General features: G+C 44.2%; 1 protein-coding gene across 10 annotated transcripts in view; it reads left to right on the top strand.

The window, feature by feature from the left end:
* PPFIBP2 (PPFIA binding protein 2) overlaps positions 1 to 14,570 on the top strand; it is a 196,053-nt gene that overhangs the window by 94,475 nt on the left and 87,008 nt on the right. The window contains exon 1 of one of the 10 annotated variants that reach the window (XM_069072821.1): positions 6,338 to 6,814. The exons of 7 other annotated variants lie outside the window; for them this stretch is intronic. In XM_069072821.1, the coding sequence (XP_068928922.1) occupies positions 6,767 to 6,814 (48 nt within the window). In that variant the 5' untranslated portion in view covers positions 6,338 to 6,766. Of the gene's footprint in view, positions 1 to 6,337; positions 6,815 to 14,570 lie in introns of those variants that run through there. 2 more of the 10 variants (XM_069072829.1, XM_069072872.1) reach the window with 2 other exon arrangements.

Raw genomic sequence — 14,570 nt, 5'->3', positions numbered from 1 at the left:
CCCCTATCCAGCTATTTCCATTTTTCTCCCCTTTGCCAGCTGGATGGATGTGAGGGAAACCTCAGTGCTATTTAATGCACACCTGCCCTGTTATTAGTGAAGAAGTCCCGGTTGTCAGGGTTATTTTGAAGAGACTTTGGAGCAGCTTTGTGTGGGGATATGCTTGTGTGACAGGGAATACTACCCAGGCGAGTTAAATGAGCTTAGGCAGGAGTAAACTTCTCTTGCAATGGCCAAGTGGCAGGCAGATGACATAGCCAGCCTGTAGGTGACTGACATTTCACTAGGTGTGGGGCGAGGGATTCCTCAGGCCTTTCTGTGTCTTCTTTGATGGTTTAGGTTAGCTTTGTGGAGGCAAGTAGATTGTTTAAGAGTTGAAAAACATTTATTTATTAAATGCCTAAGTACCTAACCCTCAGGGAGGCAAAAGAGAAAGACTGTCCCTGCCCTGTTGGGGCTCACTTTCTGAACTAGAAGACTATACACAGAAAAGGTGCTTGGAGCTGGAGGGAAGGGAGGGATAATGTTCATAAACGAGAAACCAAGCACAGGGGATGGTGGAAAATGAGTTCAACTGGAACGTTGGAAGGAGTTTATTGCTCAGCCCTCTGGTCAGGGGGAGAGGCAGCTGAGGGTACGGAGAAAGTGTTGAGGAGAGGGAGGACCAAGCAACATTTCTCCAAGCAATTGCTTTTTGGTGAATATGTTCTTGGCGGCACTGTGGGGTCAGGAGGGACCTAAGGCTCTCTTGCTCCTGGATGGCTGAACAAAAGAAGTGTTAAGAATTCCCTCGGTAACATGCCTACCTCTTTCTTCTCCCCCTCAACAAGTAGAAATGGCTTTGTCTCAGTCTGGCTCTTTCCTTTTGAAGCTGGCTTGTCAGGAGGCCAAGTACCTGAGGGCACTCCTGGTAACCCAATCATGGCTTTGTTATGCTGAAACTCCTTTATATAAAGTTGGTTGAGATGGGATTTGACCTGAAATGTAAGACCCTTCTTAAATTTTTCCAAGGACACCTTGAAGGTAGTTCTTTATTTTTGCATCTAAGACCCTGATGGGCCTAATCATAAGTAATCAGTTTGTTAAGTATGTAAACAGGATTCTGCATTTGTGTGTGTGTGTGTGTGTGTGTGTGTGTGTGTGTGTGTGTGTCTAGGGCTGCTGAACTCCCAGCCTTCAAATTCTGTAATTTTATGATCCATAGGCATAAGCTTATCTTTTAGGTCAGTGCCTGACACAGTTTTCCAGCCATGTCCAACTCTCTGTGACCCTATTTGGGGTTTTCTTGGCAAAGGTACTGGAGTGCTTTGCCATTTCTTTCTCCAGCTCAGTTTGACAGATGAAGAAACAGAGGCAAACATGGTGAAGTGACTTGGCCAGGATCACACAGTTAGTAAGTGTCTGAGGCTGGATTTGCACTCAGGGAGGTGAGTCTTCCAACTCCAGGCCTGGCACTTTGTGCACTATGGCGCCACCTAGTTGCCCTATTGGCGCGTCTAGCATTTAATAAATGCTTTATCTTATTATCTTTGTATCTCTAGCACTTAGCACAGTGACTGAGTGCACATAGTTGGTATTTAATAAATGCTGGTTGACTATATTTGTCTGTCACCTACATATCTGTATTGATCTATTACCTGCCTATACCATCTATATCTCCTGGAATGAGGAAAGGAAGTCTAAAATAGCTCCTGCTAGTTTAGTCACTGTGTTTCTATTTTCTATTCTACTATAAGCATTGGCAGAACTTGGTTCATATTACCGAGTTGCTCTGGGTAATTCTGAAAATAACATAGAATAGGAAAAAAAAAGAAAAGAATATAGAATGGATGAGGTGCCCGAAGACTAGCCAGTACCGTGATTTTCAATAGGAAGGAGATTGATTCTGCAAATTCTCATCAGTCCATCAAAATTTTTTTAAAGCTTCTGTTGTCCGGTTATGTCTGACTCTGTGACCCCCTTCAGGGTTTTCTTAGCAAAGATACTGGAGTCGTTTGCCATTTCCTTTTAGCTCATTTGACAGATGAGGAAACTGAGGCAAAAACAGGGTGAAGTGACTTGCCCAGGGTCACACAGCTGTTGTCTGAGGTCAGATTCAAACTGGGGTCTTCCTGACTCCCAGCCCAGCACTCTAATCCACTGCTCCACACCGCCACCTGCTTTTAAAGCCTTACTTTTGATCAATTGCCAAGGATGCTTTAAAGAGGATTCTGCCCCAGGTAGCCTTAGGATCCCTTCCAACTCGGTAATTCTGTGGAATGTTTCTATGTCTGTGACTCCTCAGCGCAATGAGTGTTTGATATGTTCTAAGTAGTGATAAGAATTTTAATTCCTACTAAGCTGTGTTTAAGTGTTCTTGCATTTTGTTTGCTCCTCAGGCCCTGCCCTGCCAACTTTATACAGGCTTCTGTCCCTTGTGACTGACAGACACTTCCTCATTTCCTTCTAGGCAGGAAAAATTCAGGGGTGGAGAGAGGGAACCCCAGGGCTCATTTCCGCTTCTCCCCATACTCGCTAGTTGCCTGGTAACCTCATTTTGTATTTTGGATATCCAAATTACCCACTGGGGCATCTCACCTGGTCTGCCCTTCCTTCACAGAGGTGCAAATGGCTTTCCCAGGTTAGATGCTATCCCCCTGCTGCCCCATCCCCCTACTTAAAAACACATGTGACTCCCTGTTACCTCCAGGAACAAATATAAAATCCTCTGGCATTTAACAACCTTTGCAGCCTGGCCCCTTCCTGCCTTTCTAATCTCCTTATGATTTACTCTATGATCCAGTAACACTGGGCTCCCTGCTTTTCCTCCTGACTCTCCTGGCTGTTCCTCATGCCCGAAATGCCCTCCCTCCTCACCACCCTCTGCTTCCCTGATTTTTCTTCAAGTCTCAGCTAAAATCCTACCTTTTGCAAGAAATTCCTTCCGTGACTCCTTTTCCCCTCTCTGATTATCTCCAATTTTTACCCCATTCGAGTGTGAATTCCCTAAGGTTCCGGTTTTATTTTGTCTCTCTTTGTATCCTGTGGGCTCAGCGCAATGCCCAGACTTCATAAACGCTGCTGAATAATTGACAGTTTTCACCAGTTCATCCTAGAAAGGGCAGGCAAGAAACGCAAATTGTACATAATAAAAATTTGCCGTTTCATGCACAATCCCCTTTTTTCTGTTTCATTGTGTACATAGAAATGTTCATTTGAGTTGATGTCTTTTAAGTTCATAGGTTTCTTTTAAGTGTAAGATAAAGGAATTTGTGGCCCCCAGGCTTCTCCCTTGAGAAGGGAAGTAAGAGCTATCTGAAGACTCCTGGGCCCATAGAGGGACCTAGGCAGCTGAGCATCTCCTTTCTTCTCCAGTTATTCCAATAGTGTTTGTATGTAGTAGGCATTTAATAACTGCTTGTTGAATTGAAGTGAATGGATTTGAATTCCCATGATGGTGGTGTTTAGTCGTTTACAGGCATGTCCAACTCTTCGTGACCCCATTTGGGTTCTTCTTGGCAAAGATACTGGAGTGCTTTGCCATCTCCTTCCCAGCTCATTTTACAGATGAGGAAACTGAGGCAAACAGGGTTAAGTGACTTCCTCAGGATCACACAGCTGGTAAGTGTCTGAGGCCAGATTAGAACTCAGGAGACACAGGCCCAACACTAGGGCCTCACGTCACTGCTCCCATTGAATTCCCATAGCACTCCCTGAAAGGTTTAGGTGTGAAGACTCTGCTCTGGGGAGGTTGACCGACTGAAGAGCGGTTAGATGGGCTGATTTGGGCTGGGCCTCAGGAAGGGTTATTGAGGATTTTTTTTTTTTACTTCTTGCTTTGCTCCCTCCCTTTTTCCTCCTGCCTATGAGCTAGAGATGATGTAGCTCAGATAGAATTTGGTCCTCCTTCAGTGCCCTGCCCTCCCTGGGGCACTGACTGAGGTACTTAGTCTTCCTCCCATTGCTCTCTTAGGTAAGCTCCAATTTATTTCCAATTTAGCTCTTGCTAAAATGCTGTCGCTGATCTAGACACGTGTGCCCTGATCAGGACTGCATATAGCGGAACTGCCGCATCCTTCATCCTGAAAGAGCCTCACCTGTCACAGCCTAGAATACCGCTAGCCTTTCCCCCATGTCACATCATTGACTCAAATTAACCTCTTCCCCCTCAATTTTTTTTCTTAGTAGTGATTAGCTAGCCATATCTCCTCCTTACTGCTTTTGTGTCGTTGAATTTTTTTTTTTTTGCTTTTTGGCGGGCAATTGGGGTTAAGTGACTTGCCCAAAGTCACACGGCTAGTAAGTGTGTCAAGTGTCTGAGGCCAGATTTAAACTCAGGTCCTCCTGACTCCAGGGCTGATGCTCTATTCACTGCGCCATCTAGCCTTCCCCGTTGAATTTTTTTTTTACCTAGGAATCGGATTTTGCATTTATAGATTACTTAATTTTGTCTTCTATTAAAATCCATGATCACCCGGAGGTGACCCTGGGATTTTGAAGACTTTGCCAACAGAGTTCAAATGGTAGCAGGCTTCACCTAGCTGAAAAAGTTTTAAGTATTAACCCAATGGTGAATACGTCTGCTGCTCAAGAACCAATTTAAAGTTCGGAGAGAATATGCATCATGAGACTGCCCACAGAATGATTTTTATTTTTGAGTCCACAGTAGCTGGGATATTGAGGTGGCACAATTAATAGAGCTCGGGCCCTGGAGTCAGGAGGACCTGAGTTCAAATCCAGCTTCAGACATTTGACACTTATTAGCTGTGTGACCTTGGGCTAGTCACTTAACCCCAAATTGGCCTGCCTTCCCCCTCCAAAAAAAAAAAAAAGGATATACAGTCCACAGTAGCTTACAAAGACTTTCTTTCTACCAAGATATAGAGGGGTTGCCAAGTAAGTTACTGGAGGGAGAATTGATGTTGCAGAGACCTACATCAATGAAATTATGCATCTTTTGAAATTTTGAAGAAATATTAGACTGGTACTCTATCTAAGATCTTTTGGAACCCTGAGTCTATCCATTAGAGACCTTGCTCCAAGATGACTTGAGCATATGTCAACCTGTAATCATAAAAAAGCAAATCAGAGACACTGTTAAGATTTTCTTCCCTTCTCCATGAAACCGAGTACATGCACACACACATACACACCCACACTCCTATTAAAGATAATGTTCACCCCAAATCTTAAACTACATGTTGAAGAACTGGTAATGAGTGGAAAAAGCTGTTGGAAGAGAGATCTCAAATGTGGTAGCCATGTGAGAAGGCAAGAAGTTGCTGGAACTCCTAGCAGAGGTGACACCCTGAACATTGCACCAGGACTTGAATGAAGTTAGACTTGTCAGGGTCATAAAGGTTGCTAGGGGGGGTGGAATACCTCTGGTTCCTGAGAATGGGGATTTATATCCTTAATCTCCCTCCGGACTCCTCCCATCAACCAAGAGCTATTGCTTCTGGGGAGCTCGATTCTATTCAACAGAAGTTTATCAAGTATTTACCCTGGCTACTACAGGGCCCTGCTAGGTTCTGGAGATACAATAACAACAAAATTTTTAATGCAACAATTTTTGCCCTGGAGAAGCTTACTTTCTACTGCACGGATATAAGTATACACATATATAAATATGCAAAAAAAGAGGCAAAATAATTTCTAGAGGGAAAAAGCACCAGCCATGGGTCATTGAAAAAGGGGAAGGGGAGCTTGGTGGAGTAGCACCTGAGTTGTGTTTTAAAGGGAGCTCTGTAATTTAGGAGGTGGAGCTAAGGACGGAAAATTTGAGGGGATTCAAGGCTTTACAGAGAAACTACTTTTCAAGCCCATCCATATGCCTGTTGGAATGGGAAACCTGTTCTTTGTGCTGTAATGTTGAAATGGTTCATTTCAAAGGGGGAGTTGGTTCAGGAGGGAGGAAGTAAAGCATCCCCAATGCCTGGATAGACAGCAGAACAGATTCCAGTAGGCCACTTCCTTCCCCTTAAAAGTCTTGTCTGCTCCAGAGCCCCAGGAGACGGTCTGAACAGAATTTGGGGGCATGGGTCCCATTACAGGCAGGGAAGAATTTCTGTGACAATTTCCACTTCAAAGCTGCTGCTGCTCTTGTAAAAGATAGACTCCATCTAATTTCTATGTTCTGAGCCTCAAAGGAACCAAAGGCCCCTGGGTTGTTTTTTTTTGGAGGGGAGGGGGACAAGACTGTGTATGAGAACCAGTCAGTAACCCAGAGTACCACTTATTTTTAGCCTTATCCTCAGCCCTAAATAAACTAGGAGAGGCGGAGAGTGGGAAAGTCTGCTGGCAACCACTGAGTCAAACAGACAGGAAATAGGGGGTCTTTGGGTAATGAGTTCCAGCCACTCCAGCAGCACAAAGCCAGTGAAGGCATTTCTGCAGGATCGTTTCTTTCTGTGTGCTTGGGTTTGCTCTTTTTGTCTCACCTCTAAAAAGAAAGTGCCTGGAGTCTTTCACAAATTAGAATCTGTGTCTTCTGGGTCCCAGAGCTGACTTTGGGGAGCGCCTCCCAGCAAAGGGGACGCCTCAAAGTTGAGTGGCGTGGGGGTGGGGCGGGAGTGGGGGATACTCCTGTGGCCCTGAGTATATGTGTTTAGGAAAAGGCGGCTGGCCAGCCAGAGACAGGGGACCTGGGAAAATGCGAAAGCAGCTTCGCATTCCTGAGGCAGGGGGCAGGGGAGCAGCAGTCCTTAGACGAGAAAACTTGGTCTCTGGTCCAAGAAAAAGTGCCTTTTAGACCCCAGGAAGAAAGTTGCTGACATGGGTGCGAAGCATGGATGGTGAGATTGATATCTACAAGCATTTGCCATGGCTGAAGAGGGTAAGTGGCTTCTTGCTGTCTTTCGTGGCCCTTTAAAGATGGGTTGAGGGAGGTACTTTAGAAAGTTGCAACTGTGTGTGGGAAGAACATATTTTAGAACCTCCAACCGCTGCCACTGCCAAGTTCTTCATAAGAATCTAATTATAGGCATACCTCAAGGGGAGGGGGAAGGGAGGAAGCATCAGCTGGCTTTGTCTTTAACATGGACCTCGGGGCGATGGGCAGTGAGCCAGAGGCAGGGCAGGAGAAATCTCTCCTTTGGCCAATGGGCCAGCTAAACTGTTGGAGATCCTTAAGATTCTGAATGCCTGGGGCCCCGGGGTCTGTCCAGGTTGCAGACTTGGAGAGAAAAAAGATGACAGCTTGCTTCAGTGGGCTGCTGAATGCAGAAGAATCTTTGACTTTCCTTCATCCTTCGTGTTTGAGTGTGGAGTGACAACCACAGCTCTGAGTAACCCGTTAGCTTTTGAATTTCCTAAGGAAAAGCTTACTGTAAGTGTGCCCTAAACACTTGGGGAGTATGTGGTTTGGGGTAATCAGTTTGTTGTGGGTTTTGTCAAGTAGCCCTTTGTGTTAATGAATGAAAGACCTTGATTTGACTGAGGAATGTTCTGGTCTGGTACATGAGGCTGGGTCTTAGATTTCATATTCAGTTCAGTTCAACAAATATTATATGCCCACTGTATGTTCCAGCACTGTGCGGGGGGAGGTGGTATGAAGAAAAATGGAGAGCTTTAAATCAGCAATAATAGGAGTATATTTAGTTATCACATTTTTTATTCCTTTAGTGATTTCAGATTAAATGTTCAGTGGTAGAAAAAAAAAATAAGAAAACCTAAACTTATAAATCCAGAACAGAAAGAATCTAGACTTGCTTTGTCATTTCTGAATGGAATCACATGGAGATGAGCACCAGTGAAGAGGTCAAATCTGGCCCTTTATGGGGCTGGTTATGTCCTGGGAACATCTTCCTGAATTAGATACACTGAGAAGACCTATGCACCCTCCCTGCCTTCCGCTTCCTCCCCTCTGTGACCCTGAGGAGCTTGACACAGTCACTTTGTTCACACACAGACACAATGCTGCTAGTGACCTGCTGTGTCTGGGTATAGCTATGATCCCTTATACAGAGTCAGGTGGTTTGTCTGCACAGAGAGAGGCAGGGTTGCCTTTAAAGTCGGAGGACCTGAGACCAAATCCCTCAATACTCTCCCTGCCTTCCTGGCTCCTGGCTCCACACGCAGTCATGAGGACCATATTTTCCAGACCCACGAGTCAGGACACATAAGCTGACAAAGGGCTTTGCAGCATCTTGTTAAAAGTACATTTTGTTTTCTCCAAATTGGGTCTGGCCTGTTCTGGCCACCTTAACGGTATTGCCTGGCATCTCTTAGACTAGAGATTGACTTTCAAGGCCTCTGGTCAATATTTACCTCTGCTCACTTTGTTTGGCTGGGAGACTAAACTTGGGGAAGGGTTGGAGGAGACCTGGAGATGGGGGAAGTCATTTGCAATGAAGGAAAAAAAATACAGCAAGTATTTGCTCCAGGGTAGAAAGCAGAGTCTCTCTGGGGGGAGAACAGGAAATGGCTGTGTGTAATCTTATACTGGCCAAGCCTTAACCTGAGTCTCCAGCTGGTTGAGTTGAGAGAGGAGGATGCCTTTATAATTCTCATTCTGCTTTGGGCCAGGGATCCAAGAGTTGGGGGGATGGAATCCTGCATCAGCAGTGAAGGATCTCCACTCCCGCCCTGGGGAGGAGGAGCTGTCCTGTCTCCTTGGAGGTGATTACTTTGCAATTAAGCTTAAGGCAGCAAATGGACACCCCTGTGGGTAGCATGGATTTGTCAGCTGAGGCCCCTCACTTGTAAGGAGACCCAGCTACTGAAGCCGCTGCATTCGTGAGCTTCTGAGAGAGTGGATTCCTGCCTCAGTCTGCTGCTCTTTCTTGTGGCCCATGTAATATTCATAGACTGCAGATGGTTAGAGCTATTGAGGACCTTAGAGAAGGGGAAATAGTGTGCAAAGAGCACTGGCTCTCAAGTCAGAGGACCTGGGTTCAAATCCTACCTCTACCTGTATGACAGGTATGATAAGGTAATCTCTTTAACCTCCTTGGGCCTCAGTTTCCTCCTCTGCAAAATGAAGGGAGACTTCTAGCTCTAGTTCTCTGATCTTCATTCTATTGTGAATTTGAGGGTGTGTATGTGTGAGTGTGTGAGAGACAGACAGAGAGAGAGAGAGAGAGAGAGAGAGAGAGAGACTGTGCAGCAGGGTAGTTGGAGAATATCTTTTAAAATGAAACACAAAGTATTGATCTTCCCAGATGCCAGAATGGTCAAAATACTGGCTTTAAAAAATTGTTCTCTTGCCCCAAACCTTTGACTCTGACTCTCTCTCTGTCTCTCTGCCCCTCAGCCCCCTCCTTCCCTCCCTCCCTCTCTCTCTCTTCCCCCCTCTCCCTCCCTCTCTCTCCCTCCTTCCCTCCCTTCTCCTCTCTCTCCCCTTCCTCCCTCCACCCCCAAGATAAAACATAGGCTTCTTGGCCAGAGTCAAGACTGTCCTCAGTCTCAGATTTGCCTTTTCAGCCTTTATCTGCTGCTATTCCTCAGGAGAAGGATCTCTCAGCTCCAAGTAGGCTTAGAGTGACTTCTCCCCTGTTTGCAGACTTACTCCTCTCTTTCTGCTTTTTGTTCACAATGTTCCTCCCTCCCTACCCCCCCCCCACCCTTAGCTTAAAATGTTCCCTCTCCTTGTCCTGTGTTTACCTCTAGGAAACTTTCCTTAACCACCCTGACCCGAAGCAGGCTTTGTCAGATGACCTCATAGTGCTTGTGGTTTTCACCAGGTCTTTGGCCCTTCTCCTAGATTGCCCGGCATTGGAGTTCTTTTTTTTAATATGTCCATCTAGGGGTGCAGGGTTTTCCAATGGATAGAACCCTGGGTTTGAACCCTAATTCTGCATTGAAATATCTGTGTGACCTTGGACAAGTGAGATGCTTGTTTTCTGATTCCTTATAAGTGTTCTTATCTCTAGAACAGAATGGTTGCTCTCTAGGTCCTCTCCTAACCTATATCTGAGATCCTGTGATCTTTAAAGCACGGGCAATTAGGCGGCACAGTGGAGAAGAGTGCCCAGCCTAGAGTCAGGAGGGTCTGCAGTCATATCCAGACAATTAAAGCTGTGTGACAATGGGCTAGTAACTTAACCTCCATTGGCCTCAGTTTCCTCAACTGTAATATGGGGATAATAATAGCTGCGTGTCCCTCGTATTGCATGAACAAAATAACATTTGTAAAGAGCTTAGTCTAGTGCCTGACATATAATAGGTGCTTAATAAATGCTCATTTCCTTCCTCATAACCTCTGTGAGAGCAAAGCTACATCTATCCCTGATTGCACCCAGCCCTGGGCACTGCGCAGGACAGAAATCTGTTTATCAAATAAGAGTATAATTCTTCCGCGTTGATATTGTTGAGGGTGAAGGGCTTCCTAAAAAAATACAAACCTAAAACTTGTTGGGGGCTGATAATTTCTTAGCTCCTTCCAGTCCCTCCTTAAGACATCTACTAGTCCCAGCCCCATAAACAAAGCTCTTTTGATCAGGCCTCATGGAAATTTCATAGCCAGGGATGTCAGAACAACAAGTCCTTAGCACCGGCTGAGATGCTGAGAGGGAGGCTGGTGTGGAGAGATTTCAGCTCTTGTCATTTGTAATCTGACTCCCAGGCTGACCATAAACACAGGCAACTGCAGGCTGTCCCCTTCCCCCTCCCCGCTGGCCTCTTCAGAAAGAGCTGAGACAACAGCAGAAAGAAGTTGATCCCATTCCTCTGTCTGCTTAGCACCTTTGCCAAAAAGAAAGCTCTTGGATAAACCATTCCAGCACCAAAGATAGATTATCCTACTGTTTTCTCATTAAAGCAGCATTTTAATCCATTACATGGTCACTGAAGAATTTGAGGCCTGTCGTGCTATTTGGGGCTATGTGCCTTCATCAGCTTTTTTTCACTTGCTTAGAGTTGAAATGGAGTCTGAAGCCTGGGAGTAGAGGAATACCCATGGAATTTCTGGGGGAGTAGCCTCAGATGGCCCCACCTTCATCCCACCTAGTTAACTTTCTGGAGACACCTGGGAATCTGTATTGATCCTTTTCTTACAAGGTCACCACATAAACTGAGTTATTTAACCCAAAAATGACACCTCCAAGCTTCAAGAGCAGGGGCAGAGTGATGAGGGACCTGAAAAGATTGTTTACCAGCCTTAGATCACCATGGTATAGTCACAGAATCTCAGAATTGGAGAATTAAGAAAGAGCCTCAGTGACCATCAGGTCCTACCCATACACAAGAGGAATCCCCACTACAATATGGCCAACAAAGTCATCTGGCGTTTTCTGAAAGATTATGGTGAAGCTAGCATTTAGGTAGCACCTAAAGATTTTGCGAAGCCTTTTAGATGTGTTATCTTGTTTGATCCTTAGAACAACCCCGCTAGGTAGGTGTAATTATTATCCCCGATTTAAAAATGAGGAAGCAGGGGTTGTCCTTCTTGACCAATGCCATTATGCATAGTGTCAATGTCAAGGAGCAGTGTGTTCAACTGTAGCTGATAGTGCAATTCAGGCTTGGAACACTCTACCAGAGGTGGGGCACCGAGATCCCATTCAAACATTTGGTTTGGAGATCTCTGTAGATTTGAGCATCTCACATTTTCTTTGTGCTCGTAGAGCACAGTGCCTTCTTTGTTGTGGGCACATAGAGGTTAAGTAACTTGCCCAGGGTCACCCAAGTATCTGAGGCAGAGTTCAAACTCAAGCCTTCCTGATTCCCTGGTCTGGTGCTCTATCTACTGTGCCACCCCAGTGCTAATAAGGGATATACCCAGAACCTCCCAAGACTTTCCTTCCACTTTTACATAGCTCTACTCATTAGTAAGTTTTTCCTGACATCAAGCCTCTTTGTAACTTATGCCCATTCCTCCTGGTTCTTTGTTGATTCAGTCTGTTGATTCAGTCTCTCAGGATGATGAGTTTGCTGGTGATGAAGTTTCCTAGGAGTGCAATTATGGGGGAGTCCAATCCAAGGAATGCAGCTGGTAGGAAAAAGAACAAATAGAATCCATCCTCTACATGACAGTTCTGTCAATACTTGAAGGCAGCCATCATGTGCCCCCACAGTTGGCTCTTCTCCAGGCCAAACAAGCCCCGTTCCTTCCATCGACCCTCACGTGGCAGGGATGCAAGGCTCTTCACTGTTCAGCTTATTGGCATCTTTCTTAAACCATGGTACTCAGAACTGACTGTGTTTCTTCAGATGACATCTGACAAGGACAGGGTATGGTGGGACTCTTGTCCTCTTATTCCTGGAAGATGTGTCCATCTTAATGCAACCCAACTTGACTGGCATTCTTAGCAACTAGATCATATTGTTGACACTGAACTTCCTGTCCACTAATTCACTAACTAACCGTCGGCTGAGATCATTTTCAGAACAAATACATTCTACCCATTTCTCTCCCATCTTAAACTTGTGATGTTGATCTTTTTTTTATCCAAGGATCCTGGTTGAATTTCCAATAAATTTTAAGGGTGTAAAGGGGGTCCTAAGACCAAAAAGTTTAAGAACCACTGGTAAAGAGGATTCTTTATCAGGTTCAGGTCAGAGAGCACTTAAGGTCCCTTCCAATTCAGAGTCTATGAACATTTTGGTAGGAAGGAACATAAATAGGTCAGAATAAAGGATTGACCTATTATATACAAATATCTCATTTGATCTGCATAACTACTCTGAGAAGTTGGTACTGTTATATATCACACACACATACACATACACATACACACACACAGGGTCACAGCTAGTAACAGCTCTCCACAATGGAATGTTCAACATTGGTAGGACTTGTAGAATGCTCTGATGTGACCCAGAGCTCTTTCCTCCTTCATAATTTATGTCTTCTTTCTGGCAGAGAATGTGAATAATGTTTGCTCTTGTATTCATTGACTGCAATGCTTGGAGAAAGTTATAAAGTTCAGAATTTGCCCGTCCCTAGTGACTGCCGTATTTCAGTTGTACCTCTAGAACTTTCACCTTTCTATGGGCAGATATGGATAATTCCTCAGCAGCTGAACTGTCCAGTAAACTCATTAGTAAGAACAGTAATCTCTGAGTTTCCTTTTTCAGGTTATGGAAATAATCTGATCTGAATTATCGTAGTTGAAATCAGTTAAAAGTCAGAACAAGGATACTTACTGATTTAAAGACTAAAGTACAGGATGTAACCAAAAATATCTTCCAGAAATTCATTTCAGTCCCCCCTCTTTTTTCTTTTCTCAATTACATGTGAACAAAAATTTTTTACATTGGCTTTTTTTTATTTTGAATTCCAAATTCTCTCCCTCCCTTGAGAAGGCAAGCAATTTGATATAGATTATACATGGGCAGTCAGGCAAAACGTGGTTTTCTTTTCTCAAATAAAAAAAGGCACTGTGTCCAAGTTATGAAGTTTCTTACAGAGTAGAGATAGGTCGTATGGGGCTATCATGGACAGAACATTGCCTTAGAAGACAATCAGAGTTCCTGTCTAGGCGCTGCCATTGAATCACTTTGGGACTTTGTGTCAATCACTTTCCTACTGCAATCTGGAAGACCAGGATTAGAAATCTGCTTCTGATGCTTATTAGCCAAGTGACCTTGGGAGTCATTTAATTTCTCTAGGTTCTAGTTTTCCTCTTGTGTAAATAATAGGAATAATAATAATAATGTTATCTGTTATTATGAGGACATTCCATGGTATGGTAGAGAGAATGTAGGACCTGGAATCAGGTAGACCAGAGTTCCAATACTGATTCAGATACCTACTAGCTGTGTGGCCCTGAGCAAGTCACTTAACCTCTGTGTGCCTCAGTTTTCTAATCCATAAAATGGGCATGATAATAGAACCTCCCTTTCAGGATTGTTGTGCAAATCAAATAAGTTAACATATGTAAAGTGTTGGCCAATCTTAACTTGCAATACAATTGCTTGCTAACTTTTTCTTTTTTTGAGGCAGTTGGGGTTGAATGACTTGCCCAGGGTCACACAGCTAGTAACTGTCTGGGGCTGGATTTGAACTCAGATTCTCCTGACTCCACATCTACTGTTCTACCTAGCTGCCCCTATAAACTATCATTATTGTTATCACATACATAGTACCTACATAGTAGGGTCCTTATGAGGATCGAATTAGATGATGGGGGCAGTTTCATCCAATGTAAAGAGTGCTGGATCTTTTTTTTTTTTTAAATTCTAATAGCTCTGTTGATTTAGAACTCTGTAACATAGAAAATGATCCAAGAGCAATTAGTGCCACTTGGTAGGGCCTACCAAGCATGCAAATAATAGCACAGCTTCAGGGTACTAGGGGTCCCTCCCACTTCCATAGATTTCTCATTAAGGGAAAGTTCCCTTGGGTTCCACTTCCTGACCTACAGGATTGTGCCTCTTGGGGAAAGTCCTGTGAACAAGCCTTTGGGACAACTGCCAAGTTATGGTTTTTAAAAATAAATGTTTGTTGGTATCTTTTCTTTCTTTCCTTTTTCCACTGTATTCTACCCTACTCCCCTTCCCAGAGATCCATCTCTTATATAAAAGCTAAAAAAGAGACAGAAAATGTTGAGTAAAACTAACCAACAAAAGATCTGACGGTGTTCCATACTTATATTTTCCCATAATCCTGCAATGAAGGGAGGGTGGAGTGTTTTCATATCTCTTCTTTT

This window comes from Petaurus breviceps, unplaced genomic scaffold, assembly GCF_028583685.1.
Source record: "Petaurus breviceps papuanus isolate PSGF00001 unplaced genomic scaffold, PetGlider_PUasm1.0 140, whole genome shotgun sequence".
Taxonomy (NCBI): domain Eukaryota; kingdom Metazoa; phylum Chordata; class Mammalia; order Diprotodontia; family Petauridae; genus Petaurus; species Petaurus breviceps.
The sequence above is the reverse complement of the archived record's forward strand: the minus strand, read 5'-3'. Positions and strand labels throughout refer to the sequence as shown.